Below are 25267 nucleotides of genomic sequence, written 5' to 3' on the forward strand. Positions count from 1 at the left end.
TTCCAAACCTGTATGAGTTGCTTTCTTATGTTGAACACAAAAGACGATATTTTGAAGATTGCTGGTAATCAAACAGCTGGTGGTTGCCATTGACTTCCATAGTAGGAAAAAAATAAATACTATGGAAGTCAATGGCAACCACCAGCTGTTTGATTACCAGCAATCTTCAAAATATCGTCTTTTGTGTTCAACATAAGAAAGCAACTCATACAGGTTTGGAATGACATGAGGGTGAGTAAATGATGACAGATTTTCATTTTTGGGTGAACTATCCCTTTAAAACAACTGTGACCTGATGAGATTGTGTTTTGAGAATAGTCATACATATTCACACTAGCAAACAACCATTGCTGGTATCATTGATAACTAGGACAGGATGGTGCCATAAAATATATTACATATATTAAAAATATACTACAGAATGATTTTGAATTTAGTCTTGCTCAGCGCTCCATTGATCTGGTGCAGAATTCATTTTAACTTGGCTAGACTATGAGGTTTATGGTTTCTAAGTAAACCTTAGCTGCTTAGATTTTGTGCCGTTTTTGTTAGATTTGTGCCCGGTGTATTAGCTTAGTGTAATGATCGACTGACCAGTTCCTAGACCAGCATCCAACTGCAGTTCTCCTGAATTCTGGTGCTGGAGTAGCCCGGAACTGCACATTTGCACACAGTCTCCAAGCCCTGAACTAGATGTGTCGACCCCTAAAACGTGCAGTACTGGGGTCCTTCAAAAACTGGATTGAGAACCAATAGCCTATAGTGTACTGTGTTGAGCTTTTTAGAAACGGGTTCGGTATTGATTCTGATATTTAGCTTTATGCTTTGGTGGTAGTGAGAAAGAAACATTCAAATGTATTTTATTATGTGGTACGACTTTGATCGTTTATTATAATGAAAATGTTTTTATTGAATTCATTCCTAAAATGGTTCCAGTGACGCTCCACACTCCATGATGCTTTTGAAAACCACTGCATATGCAAAACCGAAGTTAACTGAAATATGAAACTGATATGAAAAACCCTCCTTTTGGTTTCAGTTTCAAATAATGTTGTGTCTGTCTACAGTAGAGCTGCCTCCAGATGATGCTAACTTGTCTTCATTTTTCAACAGGTGCTCTTCAGTTTAAGTGGTGCCAGATACCCCTTCTCTTGCTCTTTCTTTGTCTTTTCATTTATTTTTCGTTCTCTCTATCTCTCTTTCACTCACTCTTTCTTTGCTCTTTGAGGCTGGATGGGAAAGTAGTTGTTGATCTCAATGTGGTGTTTGTGTGAACATAATCCTTCTGTATTAAAGCAGGGGGACCTTGCTTCTGGATTTCCTTTCTGTATTAGCCCACGTCCGTGGAAGTTTTGCGTCTCTGGGACCACACCCTACTGAGTTCCAAAGTTCAGAAACTTGTACAAAGCCCAAGAATGATCTGTACACTCTTGCCAGCTTATACACACGTTGTGTTGTTGGATGAAAAGAAAACATTACTTGGAAATCATTATTGTATGGGGGGGGGGGAGTGATTTATGCTGTTTTGATGTGTCTGAAATGTGTACACCAGACTGTCCTACATGTTGAATTAGGAAGAATATAAACGGTGTGTGTTTAGTAACCTTTCATGGAGCTTGTCAAATGAAAACCGATAATATGCCTTGACTCTGCTTGTTATGAATAATTTATGAAATAAATCCTTTTTCTGGATTTTATCTTCTGTGTTGCTTGTCTTGTTATTTACTGATAAATGAATGACTTTTGACACTCACCTTGCATCTGCTTTCTGAGAGACTGATGTTTATCAGTTGTAAGCTGCTTGCGGTTTGAGTCAGTAAAAATATCCCCACATCTTACAGGTTTTTAAAAAGCAATCTGTACCACTTTACAATAACCTCTCATTTGTTAACATTAGTTACTATTGGTTAATATGGTTATTGCATGGGCTAACAATGACCAATGTATTTTTACAGCATTTGTCAACCTTTGTTAACATTATTCAATGCACTGTGATCTAACATGAACATTTTAAGTAATATTAACAGATACAACTTTCGATATTAATGTTTTAAATGTTGAGATTAACATTAAGATTAATAAATGCTGTAGAATTGTTTATTATGCCTCAATAAGAACTGTGGTCCACACCAAACAAGCTGTAGTCTCTCCTGTAGCCTAAGTGTCGTCATTTGAAATGCAAGATTTGTGTAAATTGTCGTTTTAGAAAAGTGATTGTCACTTGGGTAAATATTTATGCAATCGAGATGAATGATTGGAATTTAACGATAGGCAAGCTTTAGTTCATTCACACTTCACAAAAGTTGCCAGTCCATTTTTGTTTGCAAATGCCAGCAAGCGTTTGTTGAAACGGTTGCTCTCTCTGCAGACACAAGGCCCCTCTGAAGGATTAGTTGGTTTTATTTACCTGCTCCGAGGAATGCTTTAGCCCGGTCACTTTTGTGTCTGTGTAAATGCTCAAGGTCAGGGCTGAGAGTGAGCCTCACCAACAGCTCTAAAAAGCAGCAAAACCTGCAGCACAATGAAGTCTTCTCAAGAAATGGTAGTGGAATTTCTATTCGTGTAGCAACAGAGTTCAAAAGCTCACTAGTTAACACTCTTCAAAGTGTCCGTGCACACACATGCACACATTCATCATAAAAGACAAAAAGTGGATATGGTTGTATATGTTGTTAGTGCAGCACAAAGATAGTGAAGACACTGACCTAGCCCATGTTTTATATTTATTGATCCTTCATGCCGATGTTTTTGAGGTTCCTGTCTGAATTTACACCTCAGTCACGCAGGAACATTCACAGACTTTAGTATTGTTCTCAATAGCCATTTTATCCGCTGAGCTCACATTGACTCTCTGTGACCGTTCCTCTCATTGATAATATTGTCCAACAGAGAGTTCACATGAATGATATCACGGTCTGGGAGGTGCTTGTGAAAGTTTTACACATTTTTAAATTAGTAAAGGTGACATTTGGCCATTCAGTTTTACATAACAGCACTGTTTCACTCTGCTATGGGTGCATGCGACCAGCTTTTGTTATTTCAAAGGTGAATGCTATAATTGCTTATTCATTTCAGACACAGAAGGGAATGTCTACTGTCTGGACTTGAGAATGGGTTTGGGGCTCATTTTTAGATGGCTGCATAAGGTCCTGCTGTCTTTTGCTTGCTGTAGAAGCCACATGATACATCTCAGAATTTACCAAAGGAAACCGAGATCCTAAGATTTTGGGTTATTTGAAGCGTAAGTTAGGAAAGAGCCGCTGCACTGACTGATTAGACGGGAAGGGGAGCGCTTCCTCACTTCCTCTCGTTGCACCTGGCGCACCACCTGTTTCACTCCTGCCATTAACTATAAAATCCCAATTACATGAAGACTGGAAAAGTGTGTTAATGTGTTTAATCGCAAAAATGGGGTGGTGGGGACTTCTCATTTGACGTGATTCTCGTGGTGGTGGTGAGCAACTGCAGCACTATGGACGGTGACCGTGATTTCACCAAGTACATGTACTTGGATACAACATTCCTATCAACCAATCAGAATTGAGGGATAACTTTTCAGGAAATATCTGTTTTAGGCTTACAATCAGGGTTAGGTGCTTCTACACCAAGGGTGCCCAAACTCGGTCCTGGAGGGCCGGTGTCCTGCAGAGTTTAGCTCCAACTTGCCTCAACACACCTGACTGGAAGTTTCTAGCATGCCTAGTAAGAGCCTGATTAGCTGGATCAGGTGTGTTTGATTGGGGTTGGAGCTAAACTCTGCAGGACACCGGCCCTCCAGGACCGAGTTTGGGCAGCCCTGTTCTACACCCTTGTTAATCAGCTATCATTGCACACAGTTTTTAGGAATAAATTATGGGTAGGGTTAGGGGTAGGGATTGGGTTAAGTCTATATTTTTGGACAGTTATGTTGATCCAGGATCAACAAAAGATGTTGATCCAGGAATATGTCTGTTTTGGCAAAATCACGGCGACCCACTATGGATCTCGGCATCAGCAGCCGGTAGGAAATGTGTTGGTGCGTTTAAAGCACGCAAACAGTGGTCTTTTTAATCTGTGTGAGAGATTTTCAGATGTTATTAGCAAAGAACTATCCTCTTTATATTTAACATGGGACCACAACTTTTCGCAAGCATACAAAATCCAGATCAAAGACTTTTTCGCGTCTTAACGATAGCCGTTGTCAACAGTACGCTACGATTTCACTTCATTTCGCATTTCCACAGGTTTGTTTGAATGGACTTATTGTTTCTCCCATTTGAGTTTTATGCAAGCTGAATAGCCCGATTAACGTGGGTTGGAAATGGAAATATTATGCACCTTTGGTCAACTTGATCAGATACCGTTTTTTATTGTAACAATAAAACACAAAACTGTATTTAATTATATCCATTTAGACAACCTCTATAGGCTATATCGTTTTTCTTGTGCCATGTGTTAAACATGACACAGCAATGAACATTACCAGCCCAGTTAATATTTTAATAGCAGCCCCTGAGAGCCGACTATTTAAACAACAGCAATAACAATGAAATATTTATGAGCGTTAATAATATCAATAATGATATTAAATCTGATTATGGAAATGATAGGTGAATATGTTTAATGTCTGCATTCTCAAAGGATATTCATAAAACAAAAACATACCAACGAGCAGTTTGAATATTTTCTTTATCGCATTCATTTATAATAAACATATAAATAATAAATTCTATACATTTCCTGACACCTTGCCTTAATGAAAGGTAGGTTAACTGGTATGGCCACTCAATCATATGCTATCCAAACTGTGCATCAGCTGCATTTTATTTCTATAAAACTATTTAACTATTACAAAATATGAAAAGAAAAATACATTTTAGTAAATGTACAGTAGTTACTTATTAATTTGTTTAACGAAACCCTTTGTTCTTTACTGTGGGACTATTGTCGTTACTGAATTGTCAGAATGTGCATTTCGTATTTTCTTAAAGAAATACAAGAAACAATGAAACCAGAGAACAGTGAACAAAGGACGTATAGCCTATGTCTGTCCCACTCTGACAACCAAAGCAATGACAAAATAATAGAGAATTCTAAAATAGAAAACAGCACAAGACTGCAAAGACACTGCACCTATTTAAATTAAAATATATTCTCGTATCTTACACTATTTCAAATAACGAAAAGTGATTAGGTAACGATCGGTCAAAGTCCTAATGTACAATTCTGTGTATAAAAATATAATTTCTGGAGCCCCACGGCGTTTGCTTACCCCTAAAATATAACAGTCATTTGCACATATGCACAGAATGTTACAACCTGTCATGAAAGTTTCTTTCTTTTTTTCTTACTGTTCTTACTTTTTCTTCTTCTTTTTTTTCCTGTTTACAAGAGATATACAAAAATAGATTCTGCACCGCTGGATGATCACACTGCATTCGAATCCGTTTGTGTGCCCCCAGCCTGAGTTCACGCGAGAATAAATTATGCAAAGAAAACTTTTAAGGCTCCATTTATTCTTTGAAACTGACATTTTTTTTTAAAGTCATTGTAATAAATATCCCAACTCCGCTCGGGGCCTTTGTCTCTCTCTCTCTCTCTCTCTCTCTCTCTCACACACAAACACTCTCGCTCTCTCTCTTTCTCTCTTGCTTGTATTAATATTGTCTTATATCCTACATTAGTGTGATTTCTCTTGCTTTATTTCCATACGAGGGTTTTCAGCTTGAGTTTACTGACATCCCCAAAGGATGAAGCATGCGGCTGTCCAAAAGCCACGTTCCCATTTGATACAGGAGCTTGGAGTACCAGTGGACTCCCTCCTGTTGTAAAGTCGCATTGGACTGACTGGTGAAGTTTTGGGGGAATAGGACCGATGACACGTCATAATAGAGCCTGACTGGCGCGAAGGCCAAATGCGCGAGACTGTGGTCCTCTATTACGGCGTAACACGACGCCAGGATTCTGTCGACCACAATGGTTCCATGAGCAGTCACTGGTGCGAACGAGCCCTGGTGCTCCTCCGTGTATATCCGCTCCACGATGACAGATTTAAGCTGACCGCTATCATCAACAACCATCACCTTTTGTCCGGCTCTGACACTGCTGGCAAACGCGCCGGTCGTGGTGTGGAGATCATCCGTTGAGTTGTCGAGGACAAAAAGGAGGTGAGCAGCGGTGAGGGTGATCTTTTCAGCGGGTTCTTTCGTTTCTATCACGTAAAACACGCGTCGCGTCGCGGAGTCTCGGTCTGTGAACATGATGAAGTCGCTGTACACGAGCTTCCCATCGCCGTCCGCCGCCAGCACCTTGTCACCTGGGTTCAGGTCCTTCACGGCCTTCTGTCCCCCGTCTCTGAGCGAGACCAGAGCCGAGCCTGGGAAGCAGCCTCCAGATTTCGCAGCAACCGAATTTTCTGTCGAGATAAATAGCAATGAGTGAACCATTTTATGCGGCATACCAAGAAGTTACATCATAAATATATTAGGCTAATTTATCATATTTTGAGTTGTTACTGATGAGAAAAACATGCACGTAAGCTAAATAAACCCCAAACTCGGCTCACGCAAAAACAAAAAACAAAAGAAAACGTGGCAACGGGAATTAGGCTGTAAATCGAAAGCTTTCCCAAAAAAACAATGTCTTTGTGTGAGATGAAGGAGGAAAGAGTCTGGACTGCTCTAATTAAAAACCAATAAAGCCCGGTCATTGTCATTCTAATGCAGCTTGTGTACAGAGCACTCTTGGAAAAGGACACTTCTGCCTTTCCTTGCGCCTCTTTCATATTTGCTCAGGTGCACAAACTTCTATGTGACAATTCACACTTATAGAATGAGAAAACCCCACGCAGGCTCAAACAGTATTTACTCAGCCCGGACACTTTTCCAAGGCTCTAATGGTGTAGATCTGAATGTAAATTAGAAATGCTAGCGGTAGTCAATCAATGCCCTCTTCTTCTTTCCTTTCATTTTTTTTAAACCATCATGCTCTCCGTTGTCAAGCTTAATGACAATAATTCGGGCCTTGTGGGATCTCTTCACATTCCGATCTCGGCAAACAGAGCTATAGAATGGACTTTTCGTCTAATCCTCTCATAAGATTCTATGGCATGAAATAAGATAGTGCCAATTGAGAAACAGATTTGGGCGAGCGAGTTCGACCCGGCTCTGTTCAAAGCCTGTAATGTATTTGTAAATGTGTTTAGAATTTAAATGATAAGATTTGGCGAACGCTTATGAGGCTTTGCCTATATGTTCCAGCTAAATTACCTTCGATCAATGTTAAACTAAATAAAACCCTGACAAGAATTACATCGTATTTGCGCAAGTGATGCATTCGTCATATTTTCATCGTAGCCTATTTTTTACAAGCGCGCGTGTAAAAACATCCTCGATTTGTTTTCATATATCTCTAGTAAAATGTGTGCACAGTGTGTGCTCTGTAGTGAGTGAGCTTGTGATGACTTGATAAGCGCTTCCTTCAAAGAGACAGAGTGGGGCGATGTAAGATCAGTTCATATATATTGGCTGGCAAGTCTTTCTGTGATTGTCTTATGAATTTAGTAAGGTGTGAAGGTTTAAAAGCGGATCTTATAGAGTAATAGACTTAAAACAATTTGTAGGCTTTGATTGCTTATCACTTGGTCATTATTCATAAATTCTGTAATTAGAATAATATTTGTTAGAAATAATTACATTGCCAGATGTTATTTTTAGGATTACACTAATAATTTAGTACACTTCCAGTAACAGACTAAGAACATTTTACAGTATCAGTAGGCTATTTAAAAGCAGTTGATCATTTTAACCCTGCTTTTTTCACATAAAATCGAGTGTGAAGCATTGTGCCCATCACTTCTTTATTTTGCAGTTCCAATCAAGCTGCCATGGTCTTACCTGCTTTGACAGAGCAATGGATGTGGGCTTTGGACTCGTAATAGACCCAGTCAAATCCAGCTTCCACAGCTAACCGAGAGAGTGTCCCATATTTGCTCTTGTCTCGATCAGAGGTGGTGATATCAACAGCTCTTCCCTCGTAGTGGAGTGATTCTTCAAAATGGTGACCGTCCTCATCCCAGCCCTCTGTTACACGCAGCTTAACCCCTGGCCACTGGTTCATTACAGAGATGGCCAGTGAGTTCAGCTTGTCTTTGCATCTCTAATAGAACAGAGAGAGAACCGGAAGAGATGCAATTAACTGAGTTTTAATACTCCCATTCATTGATCCATATTGCCATAAGCATGTTAAAAAACAACATGACAGCCTAAATAATGCTCTGAATCTCCAAAAATAATAGTATAGCTTTATACATAAAAGCTGTTTACATCCCCTTGAATAAACCAACAGGACTAATTTATTTAAAGACATAAATTGGAAAAAGTAGTATCTTAACAGTCAGTCAGTTCTGAGCAAACTTCTTGAGGATCACAGCTCTGAAGATATAATTTACTGACAATAATTCTTTAATATCCCGATAGATGCGTCCAGACAAATAAACCGACTGACAAATAAGCATATGAGAGACCTGTATTTACACTGGAAATAATTCAGTCTTGCATGCAAGGATATTCTGCCCAAAGAGCTCAATGAAAAATTGATTGCATTCGCTCCACTGATCTAAAACATATGGATCCAGCCAGGGAAAGGTGTGACTGCATCAAGGCCTCTTCTCTTTCAAAGGCCAAAATACGTACAACGGTAACTTGAAATTAGAAGGCAAAAAAAAAAAATTAAACAGGGATGTTTCAGTTAGTGATTTGTAGTGTTTTGTATTATAACCTTAAGGTTTAGAACAGTGACCCTCGCTAAGGGGCAGGTAGCTTTGGACTGTTAGGCCATGTTTGGGTGGTGCACCCACTAACCTTTCCCGGGACCTTGTGTTGAGATGCTTGGCCTTCTCCAGGACAACTCTTCCCAACACTTAACCAATATGTCAAATAAAACACCACAAAAGACTCTTTCACTGCGTCCAAACGGAGAAGCAACTACTCATTATTCTTGCAGCACAGGTTTGCTCAAGGGACGTGATGTGATTGCTTAACCGACGGTCTTTCGGAGGTTACATAAAATCTATTCAAAATATGCTTGCAAATTGTGACACTAAGCCAAATTAATACCTGCAATAATTCACACACGTAACCTCCTAGCTTTGACTCGCTCACTCTCTCCCTCTTTCTCTCCCCCCTTAAAAGCACACACACACCATTCTTAGCCTATATCATCCACATAAATTTCTGTACCAGACTACTATTGCCTCACTTTCAACTGATGTGCTTGACCCTCTAATTTTCATGTCTGCAGTGAAGGCCACATGCAGTTTATGACACTAGATTATATTCCATTATAAATTAAAAAATGAAGTATAGTCAATTATAAAATATTAAACGTTTCAATTAACCCCATTATGTCTTTAGTGTCTATTACACAAACTGTATACCATGTATAATATATGTCTATGGATCTGTCAAACCACCAAAATCTTATGGCACTTCACAGGATACATTAAATATTTTCATACTGACTGAGATACTGATACATCTGTGGAATATCTGTGGCCAGAATATTTCTTTACCCTAACAGAAATAAAACAGATTTTCTGTAAAAGTGATTATAGAAATCTACTGCCTATTAGCTCTACAGCACTTGTGGCACTTGACTGAGAGAGGAAAATATAAACAAGGCACCGAAAGATACAACCTAGCACATTCTGAGCAAAACTGCTGGGGATGCAAGAGCCGTGAAGCCTAAACTCTTTATTAATTCATTGGGTCGTGTGCCGCAAATCAAGCCAAATTCTGTTCAGCCACCATGAAGCGCAGCGGGAACCCCTGTGCCGCCGCTTTGTGCTCCACACGAGGTTTGTTCAACAAGCCGCCTAGTCACAGTCAGCTACTAATCTCTTCCCAAAATGAACTGTTTTAGAGGAAACACTTATCAGCTACCTGTCAGAGCAAACAGCCTCCTGGATGCTCTCGCAGTTGCGCCTAATTTCGCGAGCAGCACCGTTTAGCCCAATTCATTACACAGCGTGTAATGCAACCAACAAACCATGCCACCTTACACTCGGATGCGCTTCTCCAAAACGTTTGTTAACAGGACAGCTTGTTAACTCCCTTTGAAAGACTGAGACGTTCATTTGAAGTTACAAGATTGCAAGGGTAACCTTCATATTTTAATGGCAGCGTGTGTGCCCGCGGGTCATCGCACACTTATAATCACATTCACCTTAAGCAGAGTTTGATATACATCTGAGAAAACCACACCAGACAGGGGTTTCATCTTTTTAAGTACCAGAAAAGCGGAAACTTCATAATGCACCTGCGCGGCACTTTGGTTGGCATTCGCAATACTTCAGCAAACCTCATCCACGCGATAACCAGTCATGACTTAGACTTTGAACTGAACAGCTATTCAACAAAGACACGTCCAAAATACTAATAAAAATTATGTACTCCGGGTAAGCACTTTGTAAATTATACGGAAGCAATCCCGAATGTGCTTGGTATAGCAAATAGGCTATATTTTCGATGCATTTCCTAAGCAGCAATGTTATTTGCTCCTTTGGCAAAGGGTCAGAAGTTCAGATGATCCCTGCTAATGCGACGAGAGTGGAAAGCCATGTTGGGGACAGACAGCCTATTCCCAAAGCTGTCTGACTTTTTCCAGAGGTCTTGCTTTAAAAAATAAAAATAAATAAAATAAATATATATACAAAAAATAAATAAAGGATGAAAAGATAAAAAGTGGAGTCGTGTGAGACGACATAAAAGTTATATAGCTACAAATCGGACCAAAAAAAACCTTGATATAATTTTTGAGCAATACACAAGTCTTACTAGTCAAATAATGTAATTTCGAGCAGCGAAAACAGTTTCCCGCATCTAAGTAATTATTTACATACCCATTTACCAAAATAATAGCGCATACTGCAATTAATATTGTTGCACTAGCCTACTTCTGGAGTGTACCACATAAAACTTATTTCAGACTGTGTGTCGTTTGCTGTTGATTATATATATAGATTAAGCCTATACAGCATCTGGTGTTATAATTGCCAGCAGATGAGCAAACTCCTGAATAATATCGGGAAAAGGGGGCTGAAGACACATAGGCCACTGTGTCTTATTCTAATCTGTCACTAAGTGGTACCGTCCTGGCCCACTAATAAGCAGAAACAAACTGAAGAACATCCTTCGAGAAATGTCAATATGTTCATGCCCTGATAAGCAGCGTCTGAGAGCGGGTGGACTGCGGTCTGACTAAGCAATCCCATGAACATGTATGCTTAATTTCGTTCCACATTTAGCTGCCATAAGACTGAAATATACTGACCATCACAGTCCCTTCGGATCAGGTGCCGTACCTATCTAGCAGGATAGCCACGTTTTACAAAACAGAGAACGCGCGCCCGATGTATCTCAACGCGGACAAAAAATGATAGCCTACAGAGGAACAGACAAGCGCATAAATATTTCACGCAACCTTCCACAATGAGGGTGAGCAAGGAGGCAACCAGCCGGTCCTCTCTTGATGGCATTTCTCTCGCACAGCTTCATTAGAGCGAGCCATGCCGCAAGACTAATTCACAATCCCTGCATGAACTGCACTTTCCGAGGCTCTGACTTCAAACAGGCACCGGTGCGATTTCTGAAGGGAAAGGAATTACCTGTGTCATGAGTCTGTCCGCGCCCGTGTTCTCCTCATCCTTAAAGATAATGTCGGGATTGTAATTTGGAGTAAGTTCTTTAAATCTCTCCGAATTGCGCGTTATCTTGCCCTCGTATCTGCCGCTGGCCCCTAAGGTCTTCTCCGCGACATTAGGTATAAACTGCTTGTAGGCGAGAGGTGTCAGCTTCTTCGGATGTCTTCTTCTGCCGTAGCCTCTGCCAGGACCGCAGGCCAGTCCGGACACCACCAAGGACAGACTGAGAAGTGACACCAGCAGCACTCTCGTAATAAGCCGCATTTTGCCGCACGGTGAATCTCGCTGCAGTGTTCTAGAGCGCCCTGCGCGGTGTGTCTAGCAGGATTCACGTTCTCGCTGCGCGGATCTCCGGCGATGTCCTTGCCGTCCCCTCAGTTCACGCGTGTCCCTCAGCGCCGAGCCCTACCGTGACAGGTGCGGAAGTGTGCGTCTGATAACGCATCGGAGGTTTGCGGCGTGGATGTGAAAGGTAAAACTGACCTCGAAATCACAACGTTAGTTGAAGCCACAGCCACTTATGCGAGAAGCCTCTTTACTCCTATGTATTATAGCTGCGATCTGAGGTAGGGAGGGACCTGATTGGCTCGACGGGACGAACCCTTCTGATGTTATCCCACAAAACAGACGCGCAAAAACCTTTCAAGAAGGTGGGCTTCAGGGGAGGGACACGGTGCGATGTGAACGCATCAGTTTCCCCCGCTGCTGTCTGTGAGGCTGCGACATGCATGTGTGCTCAGTTTGTTACTGGGATGCTAATGGACCGTTTTTGTTTGTCATTTTGTCTGTATTTCTGTTCCTGCTTAAGGTGCATATAAGGCTGATTAAATTACGCGACTTTCAAAGTTTCGTTTGTCACAGTCAGTGCAGACTGTGCTTGTGCACATTAATCCGAATGAACCATAAAATAACCACAAACAAACCGATACCAAATACAATCCAAAACATGCCAAAAATACAGACATGCATTTTAATTTAATGTAAACTTTTTTCGTTTTCTTTTTATCTCCATCAGGTTAATCACTTGTTGTCCCATCAACCTCTCAACCTGAAAAAAGCTGAACGTTACAAAAGCCAGATAAAGTAGTTTGGTTTATAATAAATGGAAAAATATACTTTGTGCACAGTCAGCTATATCAGCATCATTTTGCAAAGGTTTCAAAGTGAAAGGTTCAGTTTCTAAACAATTTACAGGATTTCATTTTCTTTGAAATATTGTCCAAATGTTTATTTCCAAACTGAAAAGCCAGGAATGTTTTGATTCATTTAGAATAAACTGAAATATTCCTCCATCTCTATCAGCTGCAATTTCACTGGCGTAGAGATCGAGAGAGTAGGAGACCGAGATTAAGTTGGCTCTTCTCGCCCAACACAGCTTATTTGAGATATTGGAAAGGGCTCTTCCTGTGCGCACACAAATGCTAAGCTGTCTGTTTGGGAGAAAGATCAGCCTGCAAAAACCCTGTCACCCCTTAAAGTCCACTTCAGTGACAGATTAAGCCATGGTAACCACTGTGTTCCCTGGCCCGTAGCAGCGGGTAAGGTATGTGTTTCATTGTCTTAATTTCTCTTGTTTTCACACATTTTCCAGACTGCTCTATCAAAGATGCTGGCTGCTTGTCTTGAGAAATACATTGAGAAGAGCAGGGCCCCTGCTGAAGGTTTTGTTCAATTGAGCATGACACAGGTGATTTGATGTTCAATTGGGTTGGACTGTGCAATTTTTTGACTGCAGAAAATTCAAAAATGCCATTAGATAATGATGATATGTCAGGAGTAAAGCAGTAAGTTTAACACACATCACAAAGATACAATTATCTATAGTATAACGCACATTTAATAAAATTATACATTATATTAATCATCAGGGTAAAGGCAGCATGAACCTTCTCTCAGAATGTCCACAGCAAATTAATCTCTTCTAAAATAACTTCATGAGCTCCAAATACGCAGCTGAAAGAGAGGCAGTTCAATTGCTGCTCCTACTTCAAGCAAATAGTCAGACATAAGTTACTTTATGTCGAAATTAATTAGATTATGACCACCTGGCTACAGAGGTCTTAAAGGAGTGAACTGTGCAGACTGTACTATGGTTTTCTACTCTATATGCTGCCACACTGCGATGAACACCTCATAAACTGTAACTTGATATTAAGTAGTTTTGGAAGTTGGCAATAATCTGTATGCTAGTGAAAAGGTACTTCTGCAACAGACATTTTACCTTCTGTGTATTAGAAAATCAGTGGGAATGACTACAAGAAAACAGAGGAGACACAGACAGCCGCATGTTGTAGTGGAGCATGACTTTCTTGCTCCTCTTCAATTACATCTCCGCAATTGCATTCATCAGCAATTAAGAGATCACTGATATGTTTTCCTTTCCTGTATTGTTTTCCAGACATAATGATTACATAGACATCATATTTCAGGTCATTCAGGTATGTAACTGTATGTGTAGCATGAATAAGCCCTACAAACAAACACAATGTTGTATAATTCTGGGACCCATACAAGATCATGTGCGGCCCAACTGACTAATCCTTTGAGAATGACCCTAAGCAGTCAGTGTACAGCAAACCGGTCTTAAGGACAAGCATTCTGTGGAGGAACACTTAGCCTCGATTTCGGGCAGACCTTTGTGTTGTAGTGGACTGCAGGGAGTGGAACGTGGGGAATTTCACAATCGCGTACCTGAGGTTCCAGCTCAGCTCCGTCTCGGAGTGTGTAAAGAGTTTTTTTATTTGCCTCGCTCAGCCGCTCCCTCTACTTAAACACAGCCTCAGTCCTCTCAAGGCCAAGGCAAGACAGCCAAGCCCCAGGTCAACCCAACATAGAGGGAGGGAGAGGAGAGTCTTAGAGATGCGCAAATATGTGCTGTTTTCAATTCGAACAGAGATTTAGGGGGCAAAGGGGACTGCTGAGCATTAAGAGTAATTCATAAACCCTAGAATGTTGAAAAAAGCATGTTATCAATAGCATTTTCATATTGACAACACATTCCACTCTGTGCCATAAAAAAATGCCATTGTGGAGGCTGAGAAAACCAATTTAATTGTCATCAGCCATTATATAATACTAATACTAATACTATAATGACTAGTGGTAGCTTGGTTCAACCTTTTGTTTTCAATACTATATGAGGTTCCATATTTATTTATAATATTTAACACTCTAAAAACCCCTGGAAAAGAGATATCAAAAACACCAGAAATGTAAAATGGTGATGGACAGCGGAGGAAAATATTACTGCAGTTATATGGGAAAGTTAAGGATACAAATAAGTGAGCACATGAGAGTAAACCATCTGCTGCAGCATGCTTTGTTCAATTGCCATTAGACCTGAGGACACAGATAGTATCTATGTAATAAACTTGGGGTGCTTGTGGCCTGTGCCATATTACCTGGAGCAACAGTAATTTCTCTGGAAATTTAGTCAACGTTCAACACGGCTGACCACAGTAACCACTGAAAAGTGTAAGCATCATTAAACACCCACTCGCATGCTAGTAGCCGTACAAGTCACCATTGCACCATGAGAAGTGCTGCCTTTCTACCGAAGTGTTTAGAGACATTCCACAAGAACAGTGAAGAGTGATTTCAAAACATTTCCACACTCGGTAGTCTGCTGGACAGGTTCTAGGATGTTGCTCACTGAACAACTTTACAGCCAATATTTTTCCTGTTGATTTTAAAATTAATTTTTAACTACATGTGTCTGCACGCTTCAGCTTCTGAGGTGATAGATAAGGCTAAGTGTTGTCACGTCATCAAAGATCAGGAGTGGAGCAAAATGATCCCAAAGACTAGTGCTGCTGAAGAAGAGAAAGAGAGAGAGAGAGAGAATCACAGCCTTGGATAATGACCTCATTCCGGTCGCCAGAGTTTTGCGATCGAGGGCAGCATGATTGAACAGGAAAGAAGCAAAGCCTGCAATGAAGAGAAGAGGAAAAGGTGTGAAAATAAACCAAATGCTTTGAGGTGAGAATCATATGTAAAGACCAAATGATGCTGTGATTGACTACTTCAGAAGTCTTAGACACACCTCTTCAAGAGTCATCTAGTGATCTGACCCAGATGGTTTGTCAGCATTACATTTTATCAGAGGATTAGAAATATAATTAAATCCTTGTAGAAGTGGCATTTTCTGGTGTGTTTTGCGCTACGCTTTCTTGAGCACCTGTTGTGGTTATTGTCATTTATTATATGGCTCTCTGAAACACTTGATCTGTTGTTATTTTGTTCATTATTATTATTTTGTATAATTACCACTAAACTGTATAATTGACTTTTGTCCCAGGCAACCAGTTTGCTACAGAACTGTGCTAGATTCATGTTTTTATTTAGTTAGTTAGCATTTTGTACCTTCACTCTTCAAATCACGGCCCTGATCACCCTGTTTGGGGTTTTATTTTGTGATAAAGATGGGTTGACTGTTCATTATCCCTTACTTATGTGCTATGTAGAAAATTTGAAAAGAAAAAAGCAAGCCCTAAATCCCAAGAATAGCCTAAAACAAACGGTTGAGAAAGTCCAGAACTGCGTCTGTGGACTTATTTAACATCCTCACCTTGTTTTACAGGCTCTAAGGCTCGGATGTCTTGTGGTAGCTTCAAAAGCAAAATCAGCTTTCTAAATCTATTTATGCATCTTAATCAACTCCAGACAAACTTGCTTCAAGAGATGTTTATGGTTCAGACATGTTTGAGTGGGCTTTATATTAGGTATTTGTTCAAGGCTCAGATTCATTTCTAACTAATAACCATACAGAGCAAAGGCATTTGTCAGTTTTATGAAACCTCTAAAGCCAGCAACAACTTTCTCAACTATCCTGAAAAAATAGAGAGTATCTCCAGAAAAGCACCTCTAGACACTGAAACTGGCAGTTTTATTAATCAGTTAAACATTACTTTTCGAGATTAGCGTGTCAGCTTTATCGAGTGTTCAAATAATAGTTTCCTGTAGATGAGTATCATATTAGAAGCATTTGAAAGGTGTGGTTCAGATCTGTGGAATTTGCCCAGAACAAACAGGGGGGATTACTGTATAGACAGATAGACAAACCTGCACCAGCCTTTCCAGGTGTGTCCTTTTGCTAGAAAAAAAAATTAAAATCCACTTTAGACCTCAATTCTACTGTTAACCAACAGCAATATAGAATTCAGCGCCTGTTAAACCATCTAATGCTCCTTCTCTGTGACTCTAAATGTTTTACATACTCACGGCTCTCTTCATATCCACCTTTGTTTAGTATGTGGCAGAAGCTCAGCAGACAGACACATGCTTGCAAAGCTTGCACCAGGTTGAGAGGTGGTACAACTTTAAAAGAATCATTTTTTTTCTCTCTCTCTATTTTCTATTTAATTGATTTGGTCGGTCCCTCATATAGCCTATAGCAGGGGTAGGCGAGTTCGGTCCTAGAGAGCCGCAGTCCTGCAGAGTTCAGCTCCAACCCTAATCAAACACACCTGAACAAGCTAATCAATGTCTTCAGGATTACTAAGGCTATAGGCAGGTGAGGGTTTTTTTCAGGGTTGGTGTTGAACTCTGCAGGACTGCGGCTCTCTAGGACCGAACTTGCCTACCCCTGGCCTATAGCAAACACAGCACTTTTTATAAACTATACAGCCTTAGCAGATGAAGTTCACCCCACACATCATCAAAACTGTTTTAAGTTTTAGACATTACTCAATTAAAACCTGACACACATTTGGAGAGTTTTGAGGATTTAACCTCTTGCTAATTAAGACACCTGTCTGTATTGAAATATTCTTGCCTTGGCTTTAACCCTAACTTTGTGTTCGTTGATTTCACACCCAAATCAATCTCAGCTGTAATCATAAGATTATGTTAACACAAACAAGCTGAAACCATAACATGTAACCATCAACCAACTGTTTTTGTTGTTTCTGCCAAGAAGCCTTTCCTGTAAAATGTGATTACTTACCCACATTTTAGAGAAGACAAAAAAATGACTACTGTATGTACTTTATACAGCTTGTAAGAACAAGCACTTCAATAAGTTCACGGAAGTCTTTGTAGACTTTTCTCAGTGATGCAACTTGAGGAAATACATCAAGTTCCCTGTATCTACAAATGTAAATAATCAAGAATATTCATGAAAATTTGAAGCAGCTAAATCAAGGAAGCTTCCAGTGACGTCCTAATATGTAACAATATGGATCATGTTTGCAGGTGGTTCGATCGGTATGTCTGCACAGGTGGGAAAGCACCTCAACCTTTATCTTTATGACTGTAACTCTGTCTGAATGGAAGGAGGTGGGGTGATTTAAAGCACTTCTACTGCAGATGAATGTGAGCTGTAAATGTGAAGACCAGCATCACAAAGACAATGATCACAAAGAAGACAGACAGGTGTGAGTGTATATGAAAGGCAGAGGTGTAGGAAAGGTGTAGAAGAATACAAACCCGATTCCAAAAAAGTTGGGACACTGTACAAATTGTGAGTACATACATAAATACATATACATATGTAATACACAATTTCTGGCAACACTGTTGACTTGACTGCACAGACACTATTGGAAGAGAACTGAACTGAGCTGGATGATGAAATCACGATGACTTTAACTGATAAACTGACTGTTTTCTATTGTGCTCTTGCATTATTTTTCCTGTTTAACACTGTAAAGTTGCTTTGACACAATCTGTATTGTGTCAAGGACTATATAAATAAAGGTGACTTGACTTAATAATGTATATATGTACACACATATGATACTGTATATTCATGATGACATGATGCTCTAATGTCAATCACATCATTAATCACACTAAATTAATTATTTGTATTTTTGGTGCTCACCAAGGTTTTCCAATTTGATCACCATGAAGTCAAACTCAGCCGTGTGAGACCTGCCACATCCGCGGCCTGTGTCGCTCCAGCATAAATGACAGGAGGGTGCATAAAACCTCACCAACTTGCCACATTCGAACTGAAGACCCAGCGCAGACTAACACTCCCCACTCACAAATGTGTTGAATTTGTCTCCACTCCAGTGCTGTTGAAACATACGTATATGTCTATAGTGGAGAGTTTCTCAGCTTTGTATTTCATGCTGCCTTCAGCATTTGTAATTACAATAAACAAGAATATGACGAATCACATACAGATTTAATTGATTTCTTTCATAAGTTGCAGTGACTGCTCTAAAATATGAAACACCAATGTTTCAGGAGTTTAGAAAATGCTTTTTTTGATAACTCTTTTATTTCCTAAATGGGTTTTTAAAGATTAACTGTTTATTTCCAAGGCGTTGTTAGATTCCAGTGTTTACTGTCATAGCCATGTAAAGATTTGATTTCAAAAACAGTATCATAGCTAATTAAATATGTCTTGTTATGATTTTAAATGTTTTTATCCTCAGAATGATCTCAAAGTAAGTCTGATTTTGTGGTGGCTGTGCTTCAAAGGGGACATTGATCTTCCACAAGTTGGTATGATTCTTTAGAGTCTTCATGAACGGTCTGCAACATACTTTGGTTAAAATTCCTCCGTGGTCATGTAAAACAACACCCTTTTTACCTTGTTCTGTTCACATCGATTTTGGGGCTTGTGCCTTTAAATGCTAATGAGCTCTGCTCACCTGCCCCTTTCTTCTGTGAACAGCAAAGGCGATTTGCAAATAATCATAAAAAATATAAAGTGTCAGACTTCTTCTGGAGGTGCAGCTGGATCACAAACAATGGGTACTGATCTATCCTTGAGTTTGAACTTTTTAACAAAACCTGCCTTGAATTGTCCCTCGTTCAGAAAGCAGTCTGGAGTCAAATTATTTGCGCAGACATAAACAAATTTAGGTGTATTCAGTGGCGCATTACCAAACAAAACAAAACTAATGCACTGCGTCCTCAGTGGCTCTGATGTCGGGAGAAAATTAAGATTCGTTCTTGTACATCACAAAACTACAAAACACCTGCATTGCTTACAAGACATTGTCGCTACAGCTGTTCAAGCGCGGAGAAAATGATGGACTTTGTACAACTGGCTGAGGGTGAAAATATGATAATATTGGACAGTACATCAGCAGTTGTGGGCGGGGCCTGAACAATATGACTTCATACTGCTCAGAAAATCAAAACGGAGTGATAATTGAGACTGTTTAGGATTTGGGGTGATTAAAAAAAGGAGGGAATGGAGTTTTATCATTGTAGGGTGGTTGTGTCCACACACGAAGATACATTTATATGCAAACACCATGTAAAAGTGAATTTTGCATCCAATGTCTACTTTAAAATTGAAATATAATCTTAATTCAAGTGATAAAGGATTTCGAAAGTGTGACAGTAATCAGTATTGAGTACTACTGTAAGGTTTACCCTGCCTGGTTTACATGTTTGAAAATGATAAACAATTGAAAACATTAGAAATTTAGAAAAGTAATCAAAAAGTAATCAAATGTAATCAGTTACATTACTTTAATAAAGTAATTGAAAAGTTACACTACTATTACATTTTAAGTAGGGTAACTTGTAATCTGTAACCTATTACATTTCCAAAGTAACCTTCCCAACACTGGATGTATATCAAACTATCTTCCGAGGTTTACACAATAGACCTCAGTTCTAAATATTTGTAAGCCATGTTGCTTTGGATTTTACTGCCTTTCTAACAAAATCTGGATTTTTATAGTCATATTCAAGCTCAATTTAAAGCTTTTAATTTCTTATTGGATGCTTAAAAATTTACCTTTTTCAGATTTATTATATGAATATGAAATATATTTAAATATATATTTACATGTATGTATGTATGTATGTATGCATGTATGTGTATGTGTGTATATAAACTGTTTTATGTTGTAAACTCTAAGTACAGTGTAGATTATGTAGCATATATTTAAAAAACAAACGATAAAATAATTTTTTTTTACTAGCAATAGCAAACCCTGTGTGTTGTTAGAATAACAAAAAAAATGACCATTTGCTGAAAGAGATATCCCCGGAAAAATATGGTTTTAGGAAATTAAACGTGAGAGAAAAAACAAAAAGGTTAAGTCTATTTTTTATGGGCTTTTTTCATTATATTACAAATTGGATTATTAGTGATGAGAATCACATCTCAGGACATTCCCTCTGCTATACAGACTGCTGAGCAATTCTATACTGCTTCCATCCAGCACCTCTGTTGCTTCCATGCATGCTTTCTTCTGCCATACCAGGAACTTCTAGTAATAATTCCATTTGTCGATCTGCTTTCTAGAGGGTCATTCCCATCTTTTGGTGTCGGCCTGAAATAACGTGTGCTGTGATGCAGGACAGGACACCGACAAGCAGCATCAGACAGACAACCCAATTAGAATCAAGCGTTTCCTGTCTCTAGGCAACCCTGGCACTGAGCATGACCTGAACCGGCCAATTACAATTAATCTCCCTGTCCCACTGACACTTTGATGTTGAAGAAATATATAATGACTTCCTCTGAAACACATTTACCTCAAAAAAGCCTCCACATCTCAACACCATTACTTAGCATGTTTTGAAAGGAAATAACCATCATGAGTGCATGTATGTGTATGTGTGTATATAAACTGTTTTATGTTGTAAACTCTAAGTACAGTGTAGATTATGTAGCATATATTTAAAAAACAAACGATAAAATAATTTTTTTTTACTAGCAATAGCAAACCCTGTGTGTTGTTAGAATAACAAAAAAAAATGACCATTTGCTGAAAGAGATATCCCCGGAAAAATATGGTTTTAGGAAATTAAACGTGAGAGAAAAAACAAAAAGGTTAAGTCTATTTTTTATGGGCTTTTTTCATTATATTACAAATTGGATTATTAGTGATGAGAATCACATCTCAGGACATTCCCTCTGCTATACAGACTGCTGAGCAATTCTATACTGCTTCCATCCAGCACCTCTGTTGCTTCCATGCATGCTTTCTTCTGCCATACCAGGAACTTCTAGTAATAATTCCATTTGTCGATCTGCTTTCTAGAGGGTCATTCCCATCTTTTGGTGTCGGCCTGAAATAACGTGTGCTGTGATGCAGGACAGGACACCGACAAGCAGCATCAGACAGACAACCCAATTAGAATCAAGCGTTTCCTGTCTCTAGGCAACCCTGGCACTGAGCATGACCTGAACCGGCCAATTACAATTAATCTCCCTGTCCCACTGACACTTTGATGTTGAAGAAATATATAATGACTTCCTCTGAAACACATTTACCTCAAAAAAGCCTCCACATCTCAACACCATTACTTAGCATGTTTTGAAAGGAAATAACCATCATGAGTAACATTGCTTGGATTATGATGAATAGAAAGTTCCTAACCAGGTTTCTGATCCCAAAACTATTTTAAGAGTCTTATTTAACAACAAAATCCTTGCCAAGCAATAGGCAATGATATTTGGTGCTTAATCTAGAGGTAAGCCAAAAGCATTCAATCCATTCAGGGGAATAAACCTAAATGTTTTATGCCACATCATATCATCACATATCATCATCTCATATCATATCTCATATATCATATCATATCATTTCTATATCTATATCTATAAGCTTCAATTGCTTTAAATCTTGAGTCCTGAATATGAAGACCTCAAACATAGTAAAAGACTGTCCTGACTCTCTGAATGATAAGTACATTTATGATTGCCCACATGTCCAGAGAAATGGACAAAAAGACAGCAAATGAGACCAGGAAGGGCCAGAATATGAGTTAAGGACACAGAAAGCTGTGGACAGCACATGAGAGCCTGATGTATCTCATGAATAAAGGCAGCGGTGGGGGTGGGGCGAGGATTTGGGTGAGAAGGCGACTGAGCAGTTTAAAGTCTTCTTAACCAAAAACATAAATGAGTCTGACCTTGTATGAAATGGCTCTGAGCACCATGCTCTGTGTGACAGATTGAGAGGTGAAGGGACCAATACAATGTGAGCTGTAACATACTTTTCTTTGTGTTCAAACTACTACAAATAGCCAATAGGGGGCGATATGGAGGTGTTCCCTAACTGTAGTAAGAGACCCTTCATGTACTGTTGTTGACACCACATTAATATCAGTGATTAGAGGGAAAAGGGGCTGCTAAAACAGATACAGGTGCTGCATTTTAAAACTAAAATAATAGAAACAACTTCTGAAAAGAAAGTAGACCCCCAAATTGTATTGCATAACAAAACTCTGTATAAAGGTACAACAAACATACTGGAACACCCTCAGCTTATATTAACTTTAGGTAAGAGTGACGGATGTATTGTCACATCACTTAGACAGATTTAAGTTCAAGGAATATTAGTATGATCAAATACAGAGGAAACACACACAAAATTTTTTAATTACATCTATTTAAAACACATACAACTTTTTATTCATTTTTTTTATTTTTAAAGTAAAGTAAAGGCTGGTTAATTAAATAATTTAAATGGGCATTTCACACAATAAAATCATTCAAAAACTGAACAACTTCCTTTCTTCCATGGAACACAAAAGATGACATTTTGACAAATGTTTCAGTGTTTGACCAAATAATAGAAGTCAGAGGTGTCCAGTGTTGTTTTGGTCAAACACATTCTTCAAAATATCTTCTTTTGTTTTCCACAGAAGAAAGAAAGTCGTACAGGTTTAGAATGACATAAGGGTGAATACATTATGACAGAATTGTCTTTATTTCTAGAGTAAATGTATGAGACCCTCTACAATTACTCTACTGTTATGATGGTCAAAATGACTGCACACAGAACATCCTCACAAAGAGACAATACATCAGTCTGCCCAGTGACTGAAAAACAAAGCTAGTGGTGCAGACAAGTAGAATTTTTCAGACTTCAAGATTAGTGTGTGTATACGCGAGAGATAGACGCATGTATTTGTGTGACAAAGATAAATGAGGTTTAGAATAAAGCAATAAGCCCCAAGAAGCCGTGGTTTACAGTGAATTTATAACAGCTAAGGGGCGTTGTTAGGCACGACGCGAAGCGGAGTATTTATAAAACGGTCGGTTATTCCATATACGTAGTAAGGTTTCACAAAAAAAAAACAGAGCAAATAAAGTGTAATATTAATAAAAACATTATTCTTCCGCCAAACAATGTAGTTCCTCAGAAATGATTGTGGTTCCAACAAAGTGGTTGCCGAGCATCACACAAATGTAAACAAAGGTGTATGTTTGTAGAGTAATTTACAACAGCTTCGAACGTGGCTCAACCAATCAGAATCAAGGACCGGAATTATCCGTTTTATAAAGAGATGCAACGCCTCAGCTGCACCCAACCCTCCAACACTGATCAGTAGATTCATCTGAGTGGCAAGAAGAACGAATGCACGTCGATCGACAGCTAAAGTTGCCTAATGCAGAAAATAGGAAGACGCTTTACAAACAAACAGAGATTCAGAACCAGTGATGAACCTTTTGAGTTGTTTAAACTCCAAATTATACATATACAGGCAGCTGTGAGGACATACTACTTCCTGCAGTCGTAGCTAGCTAACTTGCTATCAGCAGGCTATTGTGTAACTACTTCCTCAACAAGCATCCACTTTAACAAGCATAATGCAGCATAGATTGGCAGTTCACATCAATAACTCTTGTTAGGAGCATAATGACGCTGATGAGCAGAGATTGGTTCGTCTGTTTGGTTCTGATTAAAAGCAGAATCAAGATACCTAGAAGTACACACCCACACACACCGCCATCGGCTCTGATGGTGTGAAGCGCTGTTCTTGGGATGGTGATAGGCCTACTCGCCTTCATTTAGCAAGGACACGTTAGCAAGGGCAGCAGGTAAATAAACCAGCCTGCCTGCTCTAAATATAGAGACTACACTCCTGCCCTTCATCCACATGAGAGATAGAAAGAGTGAGACGAGAGGATGATAGATGGAGATACAGACTCTTTCTTATAGAGATTAAGAAAGACTGTGAAGAAAACAGAAGTCAGGAGACACTGAATAGGATATGGCAATAACCTCTGGAAGCCGGGAACGTAGCCGGTAGAGAGAAAGTTGCAGTACAGCAGAATTATACGAAATAACTGTGGCTTGCTAAAACCTGATTTAAAAACGTGTCATCATTTATCTTGTTCCACATCTGTATGAACACAAAAGGAGATACTGGAAGGGTTTCAGTTGTTTAAGTCTTTATTAATAAAGTCAGTGAGCTCCAAAACTGTCAAGCTCCAATAAGGACATAAAGGTATTGTGATACAACTGCATCCAACAATACAGTATATTGCAAGTCTTCTAAAACAACACAATCAGTTTTGTCCAATCAAAACATTGATCAATGCACACATACAGACTATATCCAGAATTAACACAAGCATGAAGGGTCAACTAACATCAAACCTTGCTGGACCTCGCACATCACAGGACCAAATGTCATGACGTTTGAGGTTTGCATTGTCATATTTACTGTCAGCTGTGTATATGTTCATTGACCGGTGTTTTAATTTGATTTGAGGGTGACTCAATGCTTAAATTTGAATCTGTTTTTCATACATAGTGATCACTCCACCCATTTTTTGAACAGCTGAAACATTCTTCAAAATAACTTATTTTATGTTCCTCAGATTAAATGATAAAATCATACAGGGATGGAATGATGTGAGGGTGAGTAAAT

General features: G+C 39.2%; 1 protein-coding gene across 1 annotated transcript; it reads right to left on the reverse strand.

Moving 5' to 3' along the window:
* Positions 1-4761: 4761 nt before the first annotated feature.
* On the reverse strand, positions 4762-12218 carry LOC107556063 (sonic hedgehog protein A). Its single transcript, XM_016239054.1, has 3 exons — positions 11645-12218; positions 7875-8136; positions 4762-6394 (listed from the first exon to the last, which is right to left on the reverse strand). Exons 1-3 carry the CDS (start codon positions 11942-11944, stop codon positions 5700-5702), a joined length of 1257 nt encoding a protein of 418 aa, XP_016094540.1. The 5' UTR covers positions 11945-12218; the 3' UTR covers positions 4762-5699.
* Between the last annotated feature and the right edge of the window lie 13049 nt (positions 12219-25267).

This window comes from Sinocyclocheilus grahami, unplaced genomic scaffold, assembly GCF_001515645.1.
Source record: "Sinocyclocheilus grahami isolate Dianchi unplaced genomic scaffold, SAMN03320097.WGS_v1.1 scaffold554.1, whole genome shotgun sequence".
NCBI lineage: Eukaryota > Metazoa > Chordata > Actinopteri > Cypriniformes > Cyprinidae > Sinocyclocheilus > Sinocyclocheilus grahami.